Source organism: Protomyctophum bolini (assembly GCF_963924005.1).
Source record: "Protomyctophum bolini genome assembly, chromosome: 11".
NCBI lineage: Eukaryota > Metazoa > Chordata > Actinopteri > Myctophiformes > Myctophidae > Protomyctophum > Protomyctophum bolini.
Genome location: NC_137872.1, coordinates 30,689,432 through 30,712,483, shown reverse-complemented (window position 1 = coordinate 30,712,483; position 23,052 = coordinate 30,689,432). Strand labels below are relative to the sequence as shown.

Genomic DNA, 23,052 nt, shown 5'->3' with positions numbered 1-23,052 from the left:
GGCATTAATTTGTCCTTTTCATCTGATTTGAGTTGGGGCTAAATCAAATTAAATGCTCCAATTATTTTGTAGCCTCCTTTTTGTAATCATGCATAACAAAAGGGAACAAGTGCAAAGCATCCATTGATGGGAGAGCTTTTATTTTCATAAATGGGTTTTGGACTAATTGCTCAAATTGTTGTTGCTCTGAACGGTGTGCCACAAGAATGCCGGACAACAATTAGTTGTTGTTCTCACTTCTCACGGAACCTAATGAACGATATTAACAGCGTCCAAGTGTTATTAAATCGGGGAGCTGCCTGTGGGATTTGTCTGCCTGCGGTTAAAGACCAATTTATACTCATAAATTAAACTTAAAGGAAGTGAAAGTTGGGAGGTCCACTGCAGAGCCTTTTTTACACTGGAATGGGAAGAGATATCTCGTCATCTGCCTTCACTTAACAGTCTCGATGTGCCGCTGGCACCATATAACATCTCTGAGCCGCCCGCGACCACAACGTCTGAATGCAACATCCTCCAGTCAGTATACTCACTCACTCCACTCCGCACAGTTCCTTTCCACACTGGGTCCTGCATGGGCCATGTTTGATATTTAGCTGATGCTGGGCTCTTCATTGTTGTTTGTTGTATATTCGATTCCCTGGACCCTTTTGTGAAAGGGGGTGGGGCGGGGGTGGTGGGGGGGGGGGGGGGGGGGTCGACAGAACAAGAGTGGCTGGAGAGAAGAGAAAGGCTGGATTGTGTTTCAAGCATCTGCCCTGCATGGTGTGTGTGGTTGTCTTCCCAGAACCTAAAAATGATGGGGTGAGGCTGAGTGGGTGGGGGGGGAAAGGGGCTCTTTTCCTGAAACCCTGGTGGTGTTTGGTTCCTGCAGTGAGATCCATTGTTTAAGAAGAAAATCCATTGTGTTTGTGTGCCTTCAAAGCATGTCGGGAACGCGGCGAACTTTTGTGAGATCTGAAAAGCTGCAACACATGGATTTGTTGCTCGCCCACAGAATTATGGTTTAGAATATTTGAGGTCCTGTAAACAAAACAACTACAAGTAGTATATAGGCCTGTACGCATGAGACTGACAGTCTGCCACTATTCTGATATCCCCAAAGCGCTTTATTTTAACAGATAGCCTATTGTTTGCCTATAACATGAACATATACAGTATGCTGCATGTTCTTGGCCCTTGCTATTCTTAAAGGAACCACATTCCATTGACCTGCATTCAAAGTAAAAAGAAGAAGGGGGGGGGGGGGGAGCTATGCTTTGGTTTGGTTTAGGTTTTGTGTGAGATCTGGTTGACAGCCAGTTTCAACATTAAACTACCAACCAAATGGTCTGACTACATAGGTGGTCTGACGTTTGATGCTACTTGAAAGATCCAATTTGACTCTCATTCCTTTGCTCCGGTTGACCGGTTTTATCCGAAATGAATGCATTGTTAAAGTTTCAGTGTTCACGGTCAGTTGCCTGTATATAAATGTAATACCTTTTTCAGGTCAACAATACAACTTGTGATATTGTCACAGTATACAATTAACGTACACTGTTCTTGTTTATATTTAATCTAAGTATTTAAGTTGGGAAAAATATAGTTTATTTTATATAATGGAAGCTGCACTCTTCCCCTATTAAACACTGGGGCTGAGAGTGAACAGATTCATATAGAAACTCTGTAGTGTATACAGTAAGTATAGGCTGCTGTATATATTTCCCCACGACATTTTGTGTCCGTATATTTGTTCTATTGTCTGCATTCCTTGAGGTTCACTGACTGCACTCCTGCAGATGAAGCTGATTCTGCAGTGTGTATTTTGCACGGGTGGAAGAGAGTAACTCAAGTGGTGCTATTTGGTGGTGATATTTTCAAAATATCTGTATACTTCTTGTAGATTGGTATCGATATTTTTAAATGGCCAAAAAGTGGGTAATGTATATGTTTTGTAATAATAAAATCCAAATCTACGAAGTAACTAGAAACTGTGTAGTAAAAGTAGGCTATACAATATTTGCCTCTGAGGTGTCGTGAAGTAGAAGTTAAAGTATGGACATTGGAAATACAAGTACAAATATATTAAAACTCATCATTTTTAGACCGCGGTCGAGTAGGCTACTATAGTACATAACAAGTAAATGTATTTGTAGTTACTTTGCACCACTGGTTGACAGCAGTGTCCCACCACAGCGTGTCAAGTATAAATTACCTTTGTAGCTATTCTCAGCTAAATACACATTGTGGCTTTAAATGTTTGTATGCGTGCACTGTAGTGGATTGTTCCATTCACAGTTTACTTTCCATGAAGCCAGGGGATTCCTGTAAGTATAGTGTGTCTAAGCAATGTGTAACATGTTTCTTTATGTGTAAACACTAAACAGTTCACCTCGTAGTAGTTGCATAATCATTGCATCCTGTCTAAGGTGAGTGGAGTCGTCGTGTTGATTTTGACAGCAAATTTAGTTTAGTCATAGACTTTTGAATATTTGTGTCATGTCCTTATAGTCAGGTCGAGGTCCCATGAAACTCACAGTTCCACGAAGAGAACTGCATCCATTCCATGGTAACCATGTTCAATTCCCTGCATTATCATCACATCATTTCCAGATGTATACACTCGGTATAATTCAAGAGCGGCCTCCTAGTCCACCTCAATGTGGGGCTGCACTGTTTTGCAAGGCAACAATCTCAAAGCACGTTGGTACATTTGGATGGATGCCAATAAATAACATTATTCTAATTCTGTTCTATTCCATTGAGCCAAGGCTGGAAGCAAACCACGGTCCTAGAGAGACCTCTCAGCGCCTGCAATCCACCCAAGAACACACAAGGCAGAGAGAGCCTCCTGTTGGTTCTGGTATAAGATAAATAGCTGGTAGCCTGGATGAGAGGGGCAGTTTTGACCAATCACTGCTGACCCGCCAACTGGAGAGTGTTGTGGTTAAGGGTCGAATCACTTTTAAGAACCTGATGACCTCTCTGATGGCCAAGGCTTTATCCATTACAGAAGGATTATAATTGCATCTTTTATGTATTTATTTTACAAACTATTCTATTCTATTCTCCAACAGCTGATGCTTCACCATATGGGATTGCTCGTCCCTGCAGAGTTGTCTGTCTTTAAAGTGGATTCAAAAGGCTGTTCTTTCTGTGGCGCTGCTTCCATTTTATGGAGCTTTAATTCCACCTGTCCTCAAAGTCATTAGACATTCAGACTGAAGCAGCTTTGAGTTAGAGATGAAATAAACCCGCCGAACATATTTACTCTCTCACGCTTAGTCATTTTCCTTCCTTTGCCGTTTCATCTCTATAGACACTTTGAAGCGAGGTTGTCTCACAGATCCTTTCAACTCATACTGTACTGTCTGCAAGTGCTTAAGTACTGCACTAAGTGCACTTAATTAAAAAACTTGAGGTACTTTTACTTTCTATTTTACTTTTAACTCCACTACATTTGTTTGACAGTTTTTCGGTACTAGTTAGTCTGCAGATTATTAAATAATTATATCTTCAAGCGTTTTTGAAAATAGCAGATCCACAAGCTCACGTTCGTTGTAGATATGGTGACGCCTTGTGAGCTATATACTGTACATCGGCTATTTCCGAATAGCCTAAGTAAACTACTTATTATTGTTAATAATCAATGATTATAGTCTAATGATACAGTATGCGGAAAGGGTACTGTTACTGTCTGCATAATGAGTACTTTTACTACAGTTTTACTACTTTTACTACAGACTCCTACATTGAACTATTTCAAGTCTGCACTGAAGAGACATTTGTTCACTCTGGCTTTTGGCAACTAGTTTGTTTTTAGTTTTTTGTCTTGTAAAGTGTCCTTGGGTTTCTTGAAAGGCGCTATATAAATCCAAGTTATTATTATTATTACAGTCCAAAATCGGAGTAAGCTACTTTTCCCCCAAAAACCCAGCACTCACTGTATAGCTCTCCTCTCCCATATACATCCTGACATTGTTTTTGTTGGGAATGGCCGCAGTGTTGGACTGTAAACCCACAGAAGACTAAACAATCCCCAGAATGCCTGGAATGCTGCTGTGTTCCTCAAGTTGAGTGGCGTGGTTTAAGGGACTCTGCTGTGTCCTAGTGGGTAGGAGGGGTAAGGGACTCTGCTGTGTCCTAGTGGGTAGGAGGGGTAAGGGACTCGGCTGTGTCCTAGTGGGTAGGAGGGGTAAGGGACTCGGCTGTGTCCTAGTGGGTAGGAGGGGTAAGGGACTCGGCTGTGTCCTAGTGGGTATAGAGGGGTAAGGGACTCTGCTGTGTCCTAGTGGGTAGGAGGGGTGAGGGACTCTGCTGTGTGTAGGAGGGGTATGGGACTCTGCTGTGTCCTAGTGGGTAGGAGGGGTGAGGGACTCTGCTGTGTCCTAGTGTGTAGGAGGGGTATGGGACTCTGCTGTGTCCTAGTGGGTAGGAGGGGTAAGGGACTCTGCTGTGTCCTAGTGGGTAGGAGGGGTGAGGGACTCTGCTGTGTCCTATAGTGTGGGGGGTAGGAGGGGTAAGGGACTCTGCTGTGTCCTAGTGGGTAGGAGGGGTGAGGGACTCTGCTGTGTCCTATAGTGTGGGGGGTAGGAGGGGTGAGGGACTCTGCTGTGTCCTAGTGTGGGGGGTAGGAGAGGTGACTGACTCCACTGTATCCTAGTGTGGGGGGTAGGAGGGGTGACTGACTTCCTCCTTCACTTTCAATGGCTCACCTCTTGGTATATCATATCTCTGCTGTCGGGAAGAAACCACCTAACTCCAAAATGTTCATTTTTCAGGAAATGAAAAATTAAGAAAACCGTATATTTTGTGAAAACAAAGCAATACTACCTCATCAAAATTGGTGTTGTGAGGTCTTGTGACTTCATATATTATCAATTACTTGCATGAGAGGGGGAGAGGTGGTGGAGTTAGTTTCTTTAGCAGACAGTTTCGTTTTTACTACTTTCCAGTGGTTCAATATTTCCAAAACAACACACAAAGGGTGTTCAATAGCACTGATTGCACTGACAGTTTTTTTTAAAACCTCAAGAATGGTGTTAGGTGATTTCCTCCAGACAGCAAGTATGTCAATATTGTTCTCTTGAACTTTCCATGACATTCAGGTTCCACTATGACAATTATAATCTATAGTCCAGGCATGGCTGTCAACATCACCCCCTCCCCCAGGGACAGGTGTCCTTGAGGAGAGCCCATGCGGCTAAATTAGTGCTATTTAGGAACCAGAATTTGGTTAATGGACACTTACAGGTCTGTAAACACTACACTCGCAAAGTTAAATGATTTTACAGTGTAAATTAGGGTCAATTTAGCCAAATGCATTATAAAACTGGGGGTCCTTGAAACAACTTTGTATTTATGAACAGGTGTGGCTAAATCCTGACCTGATCATCTAAAATCATCAGTTCTGAATTCCATTATGTTTAACCATTTTAAACCTGCCATGTTATATGCAAGGATTTGGAGAAAATAGACGAACAATCGGTAAAAGTAGCAGATCTACAACCTCAAGACAAAGGCAAAGTACCATCCATCCATCTTCAACCGCTTATCCGGAGTCGGGTCGCAGGGGGAAGCGGTTCCAGCAGAGAGCTCCAGACTTCCCTCTCCAGAGCAACATCAGTAATTTCATCCTGCAGGAATTACAACTCATTATGACATATATTAACTGAGAACTGCATAACACTGCAAGCATTGCCATATATGACAATGAATGGTAGACTGTATCTTTGCATCTGCCCGTGTGAACGCACCAATAGATATGAATTTCATAATCATTTTATGAATGTATTTCAGATTTCGGTGAGACAGAGACGGAAGTGGCAGGAACCCTTTGTTAGTTTATTGTTTAATCAGTCTTCGACTCAGGTGACAGTGGAGATTACTTACACAGTATCTAAATATATATTTCAGAAAATAATACTGTATTTTAAGTAAGAGGCAAGGTGTCTTCTTGTAAATCTCTAAGATACAATATATACACATTATTTTTGTATAGGATACATATACAGTTGTATATACAATCACAAAAGCATCACGTCTTGCGTGTGGTTTCACGTGGACCTTTGAGGTTCGTTCTGGTGTTGATAGTTAAAATGAAACTGAATACATTCGACACGAGTGAATCCGAGGGTGTTTTTCTTCGTTTTTTTCTCTTTACACTTGGTCCGCTTCAGCCGCTATAAGTGAACTCTAGCTGCGTTTAGTCAGCATATTTCTGCACATGTGTGAACACTCCACATGATTTAAGAGCACTCCGAAGCAGACCCGACTCCAGACGTCTGTTGGAACGAGGGGGGGGTTGATTCAGTTTTCTTTTCTTATAAAGTATTTCACACAAATGGCTCCCAACCCATTGTTATTGGAGTATCATCGGAAATAAATGTGGGTGAGATATCCCCTCTTATAAATACACACATTCTTACAGGGGTTTTAACCACTTAAAGACTTTTGTACATTTCTCTGTTCTGTACATGTCTATGGAGTTAACATTACTCAGTCTAACAGACCCCCAGGTGTGGTTAGAATAGCCTATTCAAATATGTCTCCCCTGTGTATTTTTGAAAGCCTTGGAGTCAAAAGGCCCAATCGAAAATACACTTTGTTTGTGACATCATAACCCATAACCCCTCCACCATTATCATAAAACAGGTGAAAACCAGGTATAATTAATCATAGATATGTACTTAATGAACTGGTGGGTGTGGCCACATAGAAACATCATTTTAACTCTTTCTCTACACAAAATATATATATCTTCCTCCTAGTATAATCACCTGATGATCATGTTTCTCAGAGTCTCTCAGGGCTCAATACTAGTGTATTTTCTGTTTTGTGATATTGTGGGGAAAGCTTCCGCCTGAAAACAGCCGATGGACATGACATGGTCATTGTGAGCTTGTTGTTTTCTAAGGATGCTGGGGTTTGTGAATAGCAAGACAGAAATACATACTGTATATTCTTAGTGGAGTACACAAGAAAATTACACATTTTATTCAGAAAAATGCCATTCAATTGTAATTAAAAAACGAATAAAAGATTTAGGAGGCGAAACGGATTAATAGAGAAAATATAGTGCCAGGCAGCAAACTTTGGATTAAGCGTTTATCAAAGAAGTCCCACAGCAATGTCAATTCAATATGACTGTATTTGTTTGCTTTCTTATATACTTGATTAAATAGTGGTCAACATTGTAGTTTTCTGGACTCCACCATAGACAGGCTGATCACCTACTACAGTGCACAGCATACATAGAGCAACGTGAGGCTGAAAATGAACACCATATCCCAGTTACCTGTAGCTCAGAATTACTCCCATCAGTGGCATCATAGGTTTGGAATCAAATCAAGTACTGTTTGCGTTTTAATACCAAATAAACAGCGAGATGTTCAGACTTTGTTCAGAGTTTAAATAATCATTAACTTTATGATGAGTCATCACATGAGCTGTCATTTCCTAATTTCAAAGATCAACAGTCAAAGATCCTAATTTCAAAGATCATCACTGATGATGACACTGTTGATCTTTGAAATTAAATCAATTATAGCTCATAGACAGTATAGCCTCGCGTGAACGCCCTGGCACGGTTTAAAACAAGGAGAGAGCTTATTTCACACTACCTGCTGTATAATTATACACTGTGAGTTGGCATGGTGGAGCTTGTCATTAAAATGTGAACGCCAGGTACATGTTTATATACCTTAATCATAGACATCTCGGAAAGAATAATCTCTAGGCAATGTAATGTATTTTCAGATCATTGGTGGTGGCGGCATCTAAATCTAAATCAAACCTGCTTTGTTTTTATCTTTTTACTTGAATATGACCATTAGTTATTCTTTTACGATGAGGGATGCCTATGACAACATAGTGAAGATAATGGCAGTTCAACAAAAGCGGAAACATTTCTGTGCGTTATGATTCCACTTACAGTTCTCCCAGCATTCTACTCTCAAGGTGACGTCCTGGTGAAAATGATCCTGGTCAAATAGATATAACCATTTTGCATGTTGATGGCTGAAATGGAAATACTGAATGATTAATACACATCATGATAAAACAAATACAAATAAAAAAGCAATCATGCAATAATGTTCTCTTTCCATCATTACGTAATACTGATAAGATTAAAGATCTTATCAGTATTACGTAATGATGGAAAGAGAACATTATGTTTCCGATTGCTTTTTAATTTGTATTTGTTTTATCATGATGTGTATTAATCATTCAGTATTTAGAATGCTTCCTTCCACCTTTCCACTCTTTCTCAGTGGGGTTGAAGATTGGGCCAGGCTGATAATGTGCAGATAGATAGCCTGTAGCGAGCAGCTGCATAATGTGTACGTTCTACTTTTGGTACTTTAAGCACATTTTGATACTCAAGTACTTTTTCCACCACTGCAAGCCATCTATGCTTTGACTCAACTGCTGGGTACAGTATAGTACAGTACACTACAGTACGCCACCTCCTCCACTAAAGTCCTCTGCTTTAAGCTTGCATGTGAACTCCACTCATACCGTAGTATGGCCTTCACTGACCAACCATACGCCTGGCTCTGCTCAGCATGCATTCATTCCCCCCCAGAAACATAAATATAGCTTAACAAATTACATACTTGGCAAAAGGCAACTCAGTGCTCTCAACACAAACTGATTATGTTGTTTTAACTACTTGTGGTTTAGCATGTTATGTGATTTCATTGGAGGTCACACAAAAAAGAAGAGGTAAGCTGGTTATGTCTGAACCCTGAAGTGAATAGGCTACATGCTTTTTTTCTTTTAAATGCCAATTGTATAATGCCTTGTAATTCCGAAAGGTGTGTGAAGTTACGCAATTTTGCTTTTACTGTACAATTTCGAGGGCTATGAACACATGAGTATATTGTCTATGTGCTAGTGAGTGGATCTGGATATCTAAAGCCTCATTATACTCCACGTTTAGACCACAACGCCGTTCTCTAGAGACAACGGCTGTTACTCTTCATTCTGCGTTTAGACAGAGGCGCAACAGTGACTGAAAACCCTGCATTGTGCATTCCAGATCTACTTCCCGTCACGGCCGTTTGTTTACGCCAACGTAACGTGAGCCGCCGAAACGTCACTCGCTTTGCAGTTCCTCCCGCGTGGCTCGTTTTACGTGGAGACGCGCGGCGGAGCGTTTTGAGAGGTCTCCCCTCTGCGAGGGGGTTTCACACGCACGGTGAGCTTGTAGATCTGCTATTTTACGGCATGCAACAACACCAGCGTGCAACTAAGTATATAAACCAGGCTTAAGAACAAAGTCTATAAGGGCAGATCAGATCTAAGATTTGCACAGGAAGTGGAACTATCAACCTCTTTCTTTGCGTAAGAAATTCTAAAAGCAGTTCAGTACAGTCATCACACGTCTCTTTGAAAATCTCAAGTCTGAATTTGCCGTCATAGGTCATAAGTGAATTACGTCTACTGCAACAAAACTCATACTAGTTTTATGTACGGGCAAACGAATAGACCTCTAACACTGCCTTTGACGTGAACGTAATCCTGTCGGTCATTCCGGTGGCTATAGGTTTCATATCTGCTGCGTTTAAGTAAGAAGAGTTATTTTGCTGTGAAACGTATCATTCTAGTGAGCGAGTGCTTCAGCGGTCGAGCTTCACACACACTGACAAATAGCAACAGCACTTAGTGGTTTTCACTTGGTTTGTCATCTCGCCGCAGAACTGGCCCAACCAGATCAAGTCATGAAAGGTGATTCCTTAGTGTTTTTTGCTACGTAAGCTATTCACCCAGTCCAGAGAAGCAGCAACAGGAGCCCCTATGGGGCTTGAGATAAGTGGCCTAAATGTTGGGTAGGTGGGGCAAGGGGTTCTGGTGGTGATCTCCTGACAGGGGGGGGATGGGGATGTCTCACGTCACCACTTGTTGCACTGTGGAGCGTTCGTGAGGACAGGAGCGGTCGCCACATAAGCGCAGCCTCCGCAGCAGCCGCTGGAGCTTGTGGGAGAAGTTCTTGTTCATCTGTCTGTACATGAGAGGCATGGCGAAGCTGCTGGACAGCGCCAGCAGCTCCGACACGCACCTCAGGAAGTAGTAGGTGGTGAAGCCGCGTCTGTTGCCGCCGCCGCCACCATGGCCGCCGCTCCCCCCCGGCGGCGGCGCGCCGCCCATCACCGTGTGCGCCAGCAGAGTCACGTAGTACGGCGTCCACAGCGCGAACTGCACGCACACGGAGGCCAAGAGCAGCCGGTGGATGGACGGGTCCAGGCGCGCCGCAGAGTCCTGGTCCAGCGGCGTCGACTCCTTGCGGACGCGCAGGATGAGCGCGAAGGCGTACAGCACGGCCACGGCCGGCACCACGTAGCCGATGAACATCATGATGGCGTCCGCCGCCTCCTTGTTCTGCATCTTGGAGCACTCCACGATGCGGGCCGAGACGTGGTTGCACACGTAGAAGAGCAGCGAGGAGAAGGAGGTGAGCACGGCGCCGCCCCAGATGAAGCCGCACACGTGCTTGGTGTTGTAGACGCTGGACATGTAGGTGCGCGGCAGCGCACGCTCGATGTAGTAGTCCAGCGACAGCAGCGTGGTGGAGTACATGACCACCAGCGAGGACACGTTGAAGAGGATGAGCAGAGTGATGTGCACCTCGTTGTTGTACTCCCAGAGCGGCCAGCGCGTGAAGCCGGGGCCCAGCAGCTCGGCGGGCGCCACCAGGTTGAGCACGAGGCCCGCGATGGCCATGTTCACGAAGTAGACGTCGGGCATGGTCATGGACACCTTGTTGGAGAGGTTGACCACCACCAGCAGCGCGTTGTAGCACAGGCCCACCGGGAAGCACACCTATAGGGACACGGGAGCAGAAGAGGAACATTACATGTTACTATAATAATATGTACAAGCGAGGACTTCTGTTATGACACCAGAGGGAGTGGCTGTGTAGGGCTCCCAGCTATAGGTCGATTTTATTTTACCAACGAAAAGGTAGAAGTGGTAAACCAACCGTGGAAAAGAAAGAAAAACAAACAAACGACGGCAACGTGGACCCAGAGCGAAACACCAAGCCGTCCGTACCTATTAAGCGAGCATGGACGCGATACATGCCGACATATGATAAGAGCCACGAGGGACAAACGTTAAAAAGGAGGTCCTGACTACAAACTGCTTTCCAAACGGGAGTGCAAAGACTTAACGCCAACAGCAAACTAGCCAGACTCGTCTCCGACCTGTAAGGCACGGTGAGAGCGCGGAGCAATGATGAGTGTAGATAGCTGAAATGTAACAACTATGAATTGAACTGTGATGCCCAACATGACCTGCCTGTCAAAATACATTTAAATAATATAAAAAAAAGTATATATATATATATAAAAAAAGATAATAACATGTTACAATTATTGTGGCAAAAATAATTGTGGTTAGCGATATTACCGCGATAATCAAAATGGCACTTTTTGTTTACCACTTGAACATGCAACATCCCTATTCTGGGGGCGAATCAATTTGTGTAGAATGAAATAAAAGCGTACCAAATGTACATATACTTTACATAGTTTACAGGGTATATATAGTGTTAAAGTGATACAGAATTTGAAGCTCAACCAAAGCTAATTAATCCTGGTGTATGACGGAGGACGTCTTCACGATTAATTCAAATCTCCGCGATACGATTATTGTGACGATTATTATGGTGCCATCAATCAATACGCACCATGAGGTAGAGCAGGGAGAAGACGGACAGGATGAGGCCGAAGTCCTGGCAGAGGCGCTGGTCACTGCTGGCCGCGCCGGCGTCTGTCTCGTTGTGGGCCAGGCAGCTCCACATCGCTGGGCCACGACGATGGAGAGACCACGCTCACTGGCTCGACTGGAAGAGCACATCACAGGAGAACGTTAGTTAGAGCTCACTGGCTCGACTGGAAGAGCACATCACAGGAGAACGTTAGTTAGAGCTCACTGGCTCGACTGGAAGAGCACATCACAGGAGAACGTTAGTTAGAGCTCACTGGCTCGACTGGAAGAGCACATCACAGGAGAACGTTAGTTAGAGCTCACTGGCTCGACTGGAAGAGCACATCACAGGAGAACGTTAGTTAGAGCTCACTGGCTCGACTGGAAGAGCACATCACAGGAGAACGTTAGTTAGAGCTCACTGGCTCGACTGGAAGAGCACATGACAGGAGAACGTTAGTTAGAGCTCACTGGCTCGACTGGAAGAGCACATCACAGGAGAACGTTAGTTAGAGCTCACTGGCTCGACTGGAAGAGCACATCACAGGAGAACGTTAGTTAGAGCTCACTGGCTCGACTGGAAGAGCACATCACAGGAGAACGTTAGTTAGAGCTCACTGGCTCGACTGGAAGAGCACATCACAGGAGAACGTTAGTTAGAGCTCACTGGCTCGACTGGAAGAGCACATCACAGGAGAACGTTAGTTAGAGCTCACTGGCTCGACTGGAAGAGCACATCACAGGATAACGTTAGTTCCCCAGGAGCAAAGATTACATTTAAAAATATTCACTTAAAACAACCAAAAAAAGTATATGCAATATATGTATATCAAACTTTTCACAATTATAAAATAAAAAAAGCAGATCTACAAGCTCGCAGCGAGGCACGAAGTGACGCGCTACGAGCTTGTAGATCTGAGGGTTGGGCACAAAGTGTGCATGATACGAAAAAACTAAAAAAAAAAAAACAATCTGCTATTTCCCGGTTTAAACGGGTTAAAAGAACCTCGGCTAGCCATGTTAGTTCAAACCTGATTAGAGAAGAAATGGAACCCTTAGGCAGGTAGGTACCAGTGCCAACATTTACTGTCCACTGTCGTTAGGCTTTGTGGAATTAACGAAAAACAACAGTGAACAACAGCTAGGTGATGTTTCTGTAGTCGACCGAATTGGACGTTTTTCAAAAATGGGGCATCTGGTATCTGGCAAGTGTTGTGCTTTGTGGGGAGAGGGAACAGGCGAGCCCTCTTTAACACAAACAGGCCATGCAGACACGGCATGGCTATTATGCCTGGAGTAACGCTGTTAATTTCACTTCACTGCATTTGACTGGCTGAATCAGAATTCCTCACAATAATGTTTCGTTTGCTGGTTTGGATTTAGCACGGCCGGGGAAACAAAAAAAAGAAAGAGCCGCTACACTTTCAGGGAAACACACTAGCTACAGTACATTACCACAGTAAAATCCTCAGAGTAACTTTAATTGGGCTACTATAATGGTCCATTTGGTTACATTTTTTACACTTGCAGAGTTAAATTAACTGAGGATTTCACTGTGTGGAGTCGACAAACTGAGGCCCTTATTGTTGTCGAAGAAGACAAAACTGCATTTGTTTGACACCTCAGCAAACCTCTCTCTCTTTCTTTCTCTCCCTCTCTCTCTTGTCACATGCAGGGTCTCTCTACCGCCTGTGGAGAGTTGCCCTTTTGCCTTTGAGATGATCAGGCGACCAGATAAAGAACTCTCCTTCACTAGAGGGCTGACTTGTCTTTACAACCTGCTTTGTCTCCAGCCAGTGATGTGACCGAAGCACCGTCTCTGTTCAGAGTCCCAGAGCTGTGGTTCCCAAAGTGGGGTCCGGGGACCCCCAGGGGTCCTTGAGGGAGTTCCAGGGGGTCCCCATGCTAAACGATCATTTGGAACAAAATGGACCCTTAACTCTGAGACCCCTTTTCCTCCGGTTGATTCCCAATGGGAACTGGTTCAGTTCTTTTTGGTTCTTAGTCCATGAGCCAGAGCTCCAAAATTGGTACGTTAATTAGGAATTGAGTGGGAAAAACTATACCTATATTAAATTATTTATAGGATCAATATAAGTAAATGTTTATATGATAACTCTTCCACGGTAGTAGATCTTTTGAACATTTTGCTTTATTTGCATATTTAAAAAACTAAAATTTGTAATACAATAAATCATTGCCTTTGTGTAAAGAATCAACTGGGGAAGTTTCGTCGTGATAACAATCTAATATACTGTACGTATGGTTTAAGGTTTTGCCCACTCAATTCGTATACGTTCCAATTTTGGAGGTCTGGCTCATGAACTAAGAACCAAAAAGAAGTGAAGCGGTTCCCAACCGGTGGAAAAGGGGTCTGAGAGTACAAATGGAACCAAATGGACCCGTACCATTTGCACACTCTCAGAGTTAAATTAACATTGATTTTATATTCTAAATTGGGGGACCCAGAGATAGAAATGCCATTAAATGGGGGGTCCATAGACTAATGGGTGTCAAACTGGGGGTCCTTGAAATTAAAACGGGTTGAGAATCTCTGCTAGAGCAGTAAAAACTTCTCTTATGGGGGGTCCCTGGCATATGTCTTCAAATGGGGGTCCGTGGGCTAATTTGTGTCAATTTGGGAGTCCTTGACATGAAGTTTGGGAACCAGTGTCCCAGAGCAGTGTACAGTATAGTGTATAGTGTAGACTACAATATTGAGGCGCTTGTACTTTACTTGAGCATTTCCCATTTCCAATACTTTCACTTCTGCTCTTTTCGCCACTACATGTATTTTTTTTGAACATTTAGTACTTTTACATTTGGTACCGTAATTAAGTATATTTTGATACTTTGATACTTTTTATTGGAGTACATTTTGAACGATTACTAATACTTTTTTGTATTGTAGTATTGATGACACTTACTACTACTACTAAAAAGTACTTTTTCCACCACTGAATGTGACGCAAGCTTTTTGGAAGAGGGTCAGTGTGGCCTGACTGAGGCTGGAGTTCAGACTGAGGTCAAAGAGAACTACATACACATGCACGCGCACACACACACACACACACACACACACACACACACGCAGAAAACAGCTCACACACATGTACGTGGGTTCACTATAGGCAACGAAAGTCTGCTGAGGCTGCTAATTAAAAACAGTTATGTAAACCCACCCCCCCCCCCCCCCCAAACTCAACCTCCCGCACTGGAACACACTCAACACAGATTATACATTATAAAAAATGCATTAATTTAGTCAGCAAAAAAGTGAAAGCATAAGCACATGAACAGGCTTTGATGTGAATTCAATTTGGTGAGTAGCTCTAAGACATATTAGTGACGCAAATCACAATAAAGGTCCCCATGCTGCACACTATAGCTGCGTTTTATTTTGCAGTGTTTTTCCACCGTTTGATCCGAAAAGCGTGTAGGGACGTATTACCCCATTTAGACCTGTTTCACCAGTTTTCTGAATAACCTATGTTTCTATATCAGTGGTGCTCAACCTTTTTCATGTCAAGGACCCCTATAAGGATGTAATTGGCTGCGGACTCCCATCTGAAAATATGTTGTTCCAGGGACCTCCCCAGAAGCAAATATTTGAGCTCTGAAGGAATATATATTCAAAGATTTCAAAGAAGAAAATAGCTAAAGTATAACATATTGCTTTATCCACTGTCATTTGGTGCTTGTGTGGTTCCATGGAGAAAAAAATAAGTCCTTTGCAGCCTGGGGGAAAAAACATTCAATGAAAAAAAAACGTGAACTAAGTTACCATCAAATAAATATAATAAAGGTTAAGTTATAACCGCAACGATTTCCCGGAACATATTTAAGTACACTGTACTACTACTAGTGGTCAGTTGGGATGAGGCTTTGTTTGCAGGCTGAGGAAAGATGCCAGTAAAAGAGGAACATTCTTACGTCCGTCGTTCACTAACTTACATAACGCCTGTTTTGGCCTCGAGACACACACGCACACACACACACACACACACACACACACACACACGGTCCCTCCTCCTCTCTACCTCTCTAGACAGACTACAGTAGAGGGGAGAGAGAGTCCACACACACACACACACACACACACACACGCAACGTGCGAGAGAGAGAGACTGCAGTATAGGGGAGAGAGAGAGCGTAGAACAACAGCCAGGTTGTACAACAACCTGGCTCTCTCTCACACACACATAGAGAGAGAGAGAGAGAGAGAGAGAGAGAGAGACTACAGTAGAGGGGAGAGAGAGAGAGAGAGAGTGTAGAGTTACTCTGTACAACACACACACACACACACACACACACACACACACACACACACACACACACACACACACACACACACACACACACACACACACACACACACACACACACACACACACACACACACACACACACACACACACACACACACACACACACACACACACACACACACACACACACACACACACACACCTCTCCCTTCAATCAGGACAGGAAGACTGGGTCAACCACTTGTAAACACGCCTCTGTGTGAGTGACCACCAGCAGTGTAGAATGGCCTCAACTTAAGTACATTTACTTAAGTACAATGTTGAGGTAGTTGTACTCTACTTGAGTATTATTTCCAATTTCCAATACTTTTGCTATATTGTGCTTTCACTCGACTACATTCATATGATAACTTTAGTTACCAAAGTCCCTCACATCACTCACACACCACACAGGAAGCAAAGCAGCAATGATACTGAGATTTGCAACACAGATTCTCTCTAGCTTCCTTGTGGAGGGGCTGCATTGTTTATGTAGGTCTAGGACATTTCATAATTTACAGTAAAACTGAGCAAATAGACAAAATAAAACACTGCTGGTTTAACTCAAGTAACTCAAGTAATCAAGTAACACCAAAACGGGTACAAAAAAATGGTCCAATGAATGTGTTTAATATTAGGATGGTTGTGAATGAAAAATGCTACTATAGTCTCACTGCCCTACGCCACAGACTTCTCACTAATCCCCACCAGTAGGCATGAAGGCTATACCATTTAGTATTTCCGGGGGGAAAAAAATTATATTATTTTCTTTCGAAAGTAATATATTGAAAATGTTCACCATTTTATTTTTATGTAATTGTTCATTAATTGTAATCGAAGCAAATGTTTCAAAAGGACTGTGATATTGATGTGAAGTCATGGCCCTACTACCTCACACCATGACACACTCCCATGAGATTCCCCCTCCAACCCTGCATGCAGAGACTGCCCCGAATACAATATCATTGATGTTATCAGCCATCTCCGTCTTATCTCCTGGATCATGAATAGTAATTAAATTACATCAAACAGAACCCCCGTACATGGCTTTTCTACCGTATTCTTTCATAGAGAAAAACAGCATGCAGCTACAAGCCATTTTATGTACTGAAGCATGTATTAGTTTGCAAAAGTGCAAACTTAACATAGTAATAAGAGCTTATTCGCTGTGTCCCAACTCCCATGTGCTCATGTGAACAACATTATAGCTCGGTATGAGGCAATTGTTTCCACAATTATCCATAATCACATAAATACAACTACGGTATTTAAGGTATCATATTTTTATACTTGGTGGCGAGCGTTTATAGTATAAAAGAGCATGTCTGTAAGAATAACAACCAACAGATCTTAAGAAGAAGCTGGCCAACTTGCTGTCTGGCTAAATTATGTTTGATAAAACACAGTCCCCCATTGCTTACTGAGTCATAACAAGGCACCTTTACAACTACTAGTATGCGTCTAATTAAATAGATTGCCTGGAATCAGCGTTTATGAACAAGTCGACCTAGAGGTGTGCATAGCTGAGTTGTTACTCACAATATTGAGTGTGTTAGTCATGATTATTCCTGTCCTTTAGCAGTGTTTGGCAGTGTTTTGACGTTTTCTGCGCCCCCTGGTGGACACATTTTTAGACAGAGTGACAGGCAAAATATATATACATACACTATACACTGAGTGACAAACAGCCTCATTCCAATAGTTCCACACTTGCAACCCCAGGACAGAACTCTGAACGGGACTATTTGTTGGAGGGAAAGCGTCTCATTCACATTTAGTTCACCCGATAAAAACACCACACCGGCTGCAATATTAGATGTGGCTCATCTGAACTTTTCACACTAGCTCATGTCAAAAACGGTTAGTTGAATATTCCCAGTAGGTGAGGTATTGCTCCAGGCTCGTCTCCCTCTCTCTCTCTCTCTCTCTCTCCCTCTCCACCCCACAGACTTCATGGTGTTGTGAGAGTGTGTGACGCACATGTGCTTGGCGTTTCCAGCGTTTTGGGAGCCAGCTCCGGACGGACGGGCCGGCTGATGGGAGTTGTGTGACATAGCGGAGAAGCCCACACCCCTCATATATCCTTACTGGAATTTACAGCCGCTTCTCAGAATGTACCGAGTGATGTCACATGATTCTATGTCTATGACGGAGACGGAGTGTAGTAATAGTAGTAGTAGTAGTGGAGAAAGCGAGAGGTATTCTATGGAAGAGCGGGAGGGGAGAGAAAAAAAACACATTACATGACTCAGGATTTTGAATGTTGTGAATGCGCAACTGTGTCAATGTTGAGAGATATGTTGTGACACAATCCTGTTTGTATGAGGGCAAGTAAGGGAATGTTGAAATCGAACGCAACTAGTGTGTACGGGTAGCTGCTCTTACTCACGCTGCTGCAAGATAGGATTTTATCCACATGAATGAACCCATATGTCCCCCCCATTCCGGGCATGTCATAATAATGGCGAACATTTGGCAGATCGACAAGCTGACAATGAGTCACTTGTCTTTTTTGCGACGAGCTTGTAGATCTACCGAATGGGTTCATTGCATTAGGACTTGGATCGGTGTCACCATATAGCTTTTAACCACTTCAACCATTATTTTAAACTAAAAATTGTGAAAATGTGTGCAAATCTTTGATTATATAATCTTTCACAGCAAACATTTTTAACTCAAATATTTGTACAGCACCAGTGACATAGAAACATCGTTTCTCAGGTGAGGCCGAATCTGGGAACGCCTTCTAGGGCCTGACCTAAGGTTTCTGAAAACCTTCAAATTCTGATATATATATATATATTTTTTAAATAGTTATGTTGCTACATCATGTATAGCAATATAGCTGATGAGACACAGAGCGTGCGCTGGCATCAAAGGTAGAACAACGTATAGGTTGCACCAGGCGTCAATGGGTTAATGGGTCAAGGAGTGAACCAAGTAAAAGTACAGAATCAGGGAGACCCTGGGAGACCCAGGTCAACAGCTCAAGTACGATAGGGTTTAAAAGTGGTTAAAGCTACAACTGTCTGCTACTTTTGAAAATTTGTGAAAATGTGGCGCAAATCTTTGAATATATTCTTTCAGAGCGAACGTTTTTAACTCAAATGTTTGCTTCATGGGATGGGTCCCTGGAACAACATATTTTCAGATGGGGTTCGGCGGCCAAATACAGATCATTCTGGGGGTCCTTGACGTGAAATAGTTTGAGAACCACTGATATAGAAATAGGGTTTTTCAGAAAACTGTCAGGATTCAGAAGACATTTGTAGAATCGTGCTCAGGTCTATAATGGGTTAAACTATGTGGATGGTAGACAGTGTTACTCAGGAACAGTCAAAGTATTATTATATTGCGTATTACTTCGCGTTGACTAGTTATATAAGTATACTATATTACTTTTGTGTTACTATATGAATACTTTTTTGTCTTATCTTTTTGACCCCGCGGACCATTCCATGGACCTACACCCTGACCTGCAGGTCGCACGCGTTACGTCGTCATTTTGCACAAGGCTTAAAAAGAACTTGAGTGGTCTCCCCTATGCAGCTGGACAGTGGACTGGACACACAGAGAGAGAGAGAGAGAGAGAGAGAGAGAGAGAGAGAGAGAGAGAGAGAGAGAGAGAGAGAATGAGAGAACAATTACATTTCCTCATCTCGTTTTCTCATCTCTTCAATACTTACAAGTGACGCTCATCTAACCTGTAATTCTATACTGGAAGCCACTTAAGTCTATACTGTTATAGTTGTCCGATAGATCTAATTCTCTACACAGTCCACAATGTCCAGTCGTCCACGGAATTTAAATCCCCTCAGCCTGTGGTAAATTACTCCAATATGAATTACGGACGCGTACGTCAATGAGGTGTCCACCGTCTCCAATATGTTTTGAAACAATAACCAGTGGTAACCGTATGAGTGGCAGAACACATCCTGAAAAAAGACCCCATTTAAGTAGCCACGCATTTAAAATAATTGGCTATATGTGGATAAAAAAATCATTACTGCAGCCCACAATCCCTCTACATAAATGTGAAAATAACAGACCTAGACAATTTACTGTAGTGTACAGGCACACACAGCACCTGCAAACAGTCTCAGTATAATTTTCATTCCGAAAATGAAAATGATAAGAAGGTTGTTGCAGTATTACTTTCATTTTGTGTTTTCATTCCTCCGAAAATTACGAGAAGGTTGCATAACTCTTGTTTAAGTGCCAGAGAAATGACTGGCCACTGAAAAGCACATCGGGGGAAATTAAAGACAGACAATTCAGATGGTTTAGCTGCAGGAACGCTGGATAGCAGCATTATTTATAGGCAGATTTCATGCAATCCATGAGTAAAGCAGTGGTTTTCAACCCTTTTCATATCAAGGACCATCATTTATTTGGCATTTGAGCCACGGACAACCATTTGATGAGATTTAGCCTCTCAAGACTCAAAACTTGCTGTTGGCACCATAGGAGAGACAACAGGCAAACATTGATCAAAATGACAATTATTCTACATTCTCTAATTGTGTACACTTGTAAGTAATGCTGATGTTTAACAATAATGTAACTCTTGTGAGCCAAATGGACCCATATGGGTCCACTTGGTTTCATTTTATGCTCTCAAGAGTTAAAGATCTAAAAGGGTTCATTTCGTTACCAACTCTCCATCATTTAGCTGGGGACCGCCTGGAACACCCTCAAGGGGTATACAAGCTCAGAGCTTGTACATCTGCTATTTTTGAAAGTTTAAAAGTGTGAGGATTACTGATTACTGATATAAGGCAGTGGTTGTCAAACTGTTTTATGGCAAGGACCTCCAAATGGACATTTAGCCTCTCATCGACTTAGACCCTCATGTGAGAAGCTATGCCAGGGAAGATAGAGAGAAGATAGAGAGAAGTGGCTGACCAGTCTCCTGGATGGGGGCATTATCTGACCAGTCTCCTGGATGGGGGCGTGGCTGACCAGTCTCCTGGATGGGGGCGTGGCTGACCAGTCTCCTGGATGGGGGCGTGGCTGACCAGTCTCCTGGATGGGGGCGTGGCTGACCAGTCTCCTGGATGGGGGCGTTATCTGACCAGTCTCCTGGATGGGGGCGTGGCTGACCAGTGTCCTGGATGGGGGCGTTATCTGACCAGTGTCCTGGATGGGGGCGTTATCTGACCAGTGTCCTGGATGGGGGCGTTATCTGACCAGTGTCCTGGACGGGGGCGTTATCTCTGACCAGTGTCCTGGATGGGGGCGTGGCTGACATAATGCAATGCTACTACTACTAACTAACTAACAGTTCAATGGTCAGCACAAAGTAGGCTTACAGACATTAAGCCACAGCGTGTGCGCCGCACGCACACACACACACACACACACACACACACACACACACACACACACACACACAGTAAGTGGTTCTCAAAGTAGGGTCTGTGGACCGCCAGGGGTCCTTCAATGGGGACACCTTTTACCACTAGTATATCGACGACTATTATGAAAATAGACGATCTACAAGCTCATAACGCGACATATTGCGAGCGTGTAGATTACCTTCTATTTTTATTTTTAAACATCCTGAAAATGTGCGAAGAATTTGAATAATTTTGAAACATTTCTACAACTCAAATCTTGTATGGGTTTCCCTGGCATCAATATGGGCAGATGGGGGGGGGGGGGGGGGGGGGTCCTTGACATGAAAACGTTTGATAATAGGCTACTTCAGTGGTTCCCAAAGTGGGGTCCGGGGACCCCGTCCCCTATAGGGTCCCTTGAGAGTTCAGGGGGTCCCCAGGTAAATGATAGTTTGGAACCAAATGGACTCTTATCTCTGTAACAGAGATAGAAATATGCCGTTAAATGGGGGTCCGTAGCCTATAATTCAGGTAAAACTGGGAGTCCTTGACATGAAAAAGGTTTGGGAACCACTGCATAAAAGCTACTTGACTGGGTGAGCTGTGGCAGGTGTGATTATGGAGCCTCGTCAAATCCACGCAACATGAATTTAAACACAACAATGGCTGATGTGACAGACTGTGTTAGTTAGTGGTGGAAAGGAACCAGTGCATTTTATAGTAGTAGTAAGTACTCCTATACTCCTACTACTTGAGTACTTTTACTTCTACTCCTTACATCTCAGAGGCAAATGTTATATATTTACAAAACATAAACAGCCAGCCTTATACGCACAACGCACACACACGCACTACGCACACACACACACACACACACACACGCACACACACACAAACACACACAAAGGCCATTTGAAAATAGCCCATCTACATCTCGTTGTCAGCTTGTAGATCTGCCATTTTCAAATATGTTATAACTTGTGAAGTGCAGGGACATTCTGCGCGGTCCTAATGAGCGTATACTTCCTATACTTTTGGTACTTTAAGTACATTTTTATTCCAACACTTTTGTCCTTTACTCACGTGAATTTTGAGTATTTGAAGTATTTCTACATTGCCGTATTGATACTTAGATAAAAATGTGAGTACTTTTTTTCCCACCAGTGGACAGTGTCAGGTGTACATGGTGGCATCACTACTAATAGCCACTGGTCTGTATACAGCCAGCTACATGTACCACCATATACAGTAAGGACCTGTTGTTATTCCATGTCCTAACATCACAAGGAATAACAATGGCAAAGTGAAAGGTTTTTGATACGAACATGTCACATACTTTATGTTAGAAGAAAAGTTTAAATGCCTGTAACTTTGATTGGTTTGTGCTAAAGCTTCTTTTTAACAGAGACTATAGTCAAGTGCATGCATTATCAACATAACGTTAGACTAATACAGGCTATTATTATGAATACAAAGGGCTCATAAACCTGAAGATACTGTTGGAACTTTAACTTTTTATGCTTAAGGTATCCGCCTCAAATATTTCATAAAACGAGGAAAACTTGTATGTTAAATTAGTCTATGTAAAATAGGCATGTAATAAAAAGGATGATAAAATAAATGTATGAATGCATGCAGTGCCTCTGTCTGTCTGCATCACATCGTCGCTATGACATAGTAGATCAAAGGATGGAATAATAGCTGTCAGGAGT

The 23,052-nt window shown here is 42.9% G+C and overlaps 1 protein-coding gene across 1 annotated transcript; it reads right to left on the bottom strand.

Moving 5' to 3' along the window:
* Nucleotides 1–5,830: 5,830 nt before the first annotated feature.
* On the bottom strand, nt 5,831–11,830 carry gpr146 (G protein-coupled receptor 146). The gene is made up of 2 exons (XM_080776131.1): nt 11,675–11,830; nt 5,831–10,806 (listed from the first exon to the last, which is right to left on the bottom strand). Exons 1-2 carry the CDS (start codon nt 11,786–11,788, stop codon nt 9,874–9,876), a joined length of 1,047 nt encoding a protein of 348 aa, XP_080632257.1. The 5' UTR covers nt 11,789–11,830; the 3' UTR covers nt 5,831–9,873.
* Nucleotides 11,831–23,052: the final 11,222 nt, after the last annotated feature.

Bases quoted from the DNA above. Each gene is read 5' to 3' on its own strand.
- gpr146 (XM_080776131.1), bottom strand. From the start codon at position 11,788: ATGTGGAGCTGCCTGGCCCACAACGAGACAGACGCCGGCGCGGCCAGC. The intron at 10,807-11,674 runs GTGCGTATTGAT...GTGTCCCTATAG, and splicing joins TCTCCCTGCTCTACCTCATG to GTGTGCTTCCCGGTGGGCCT.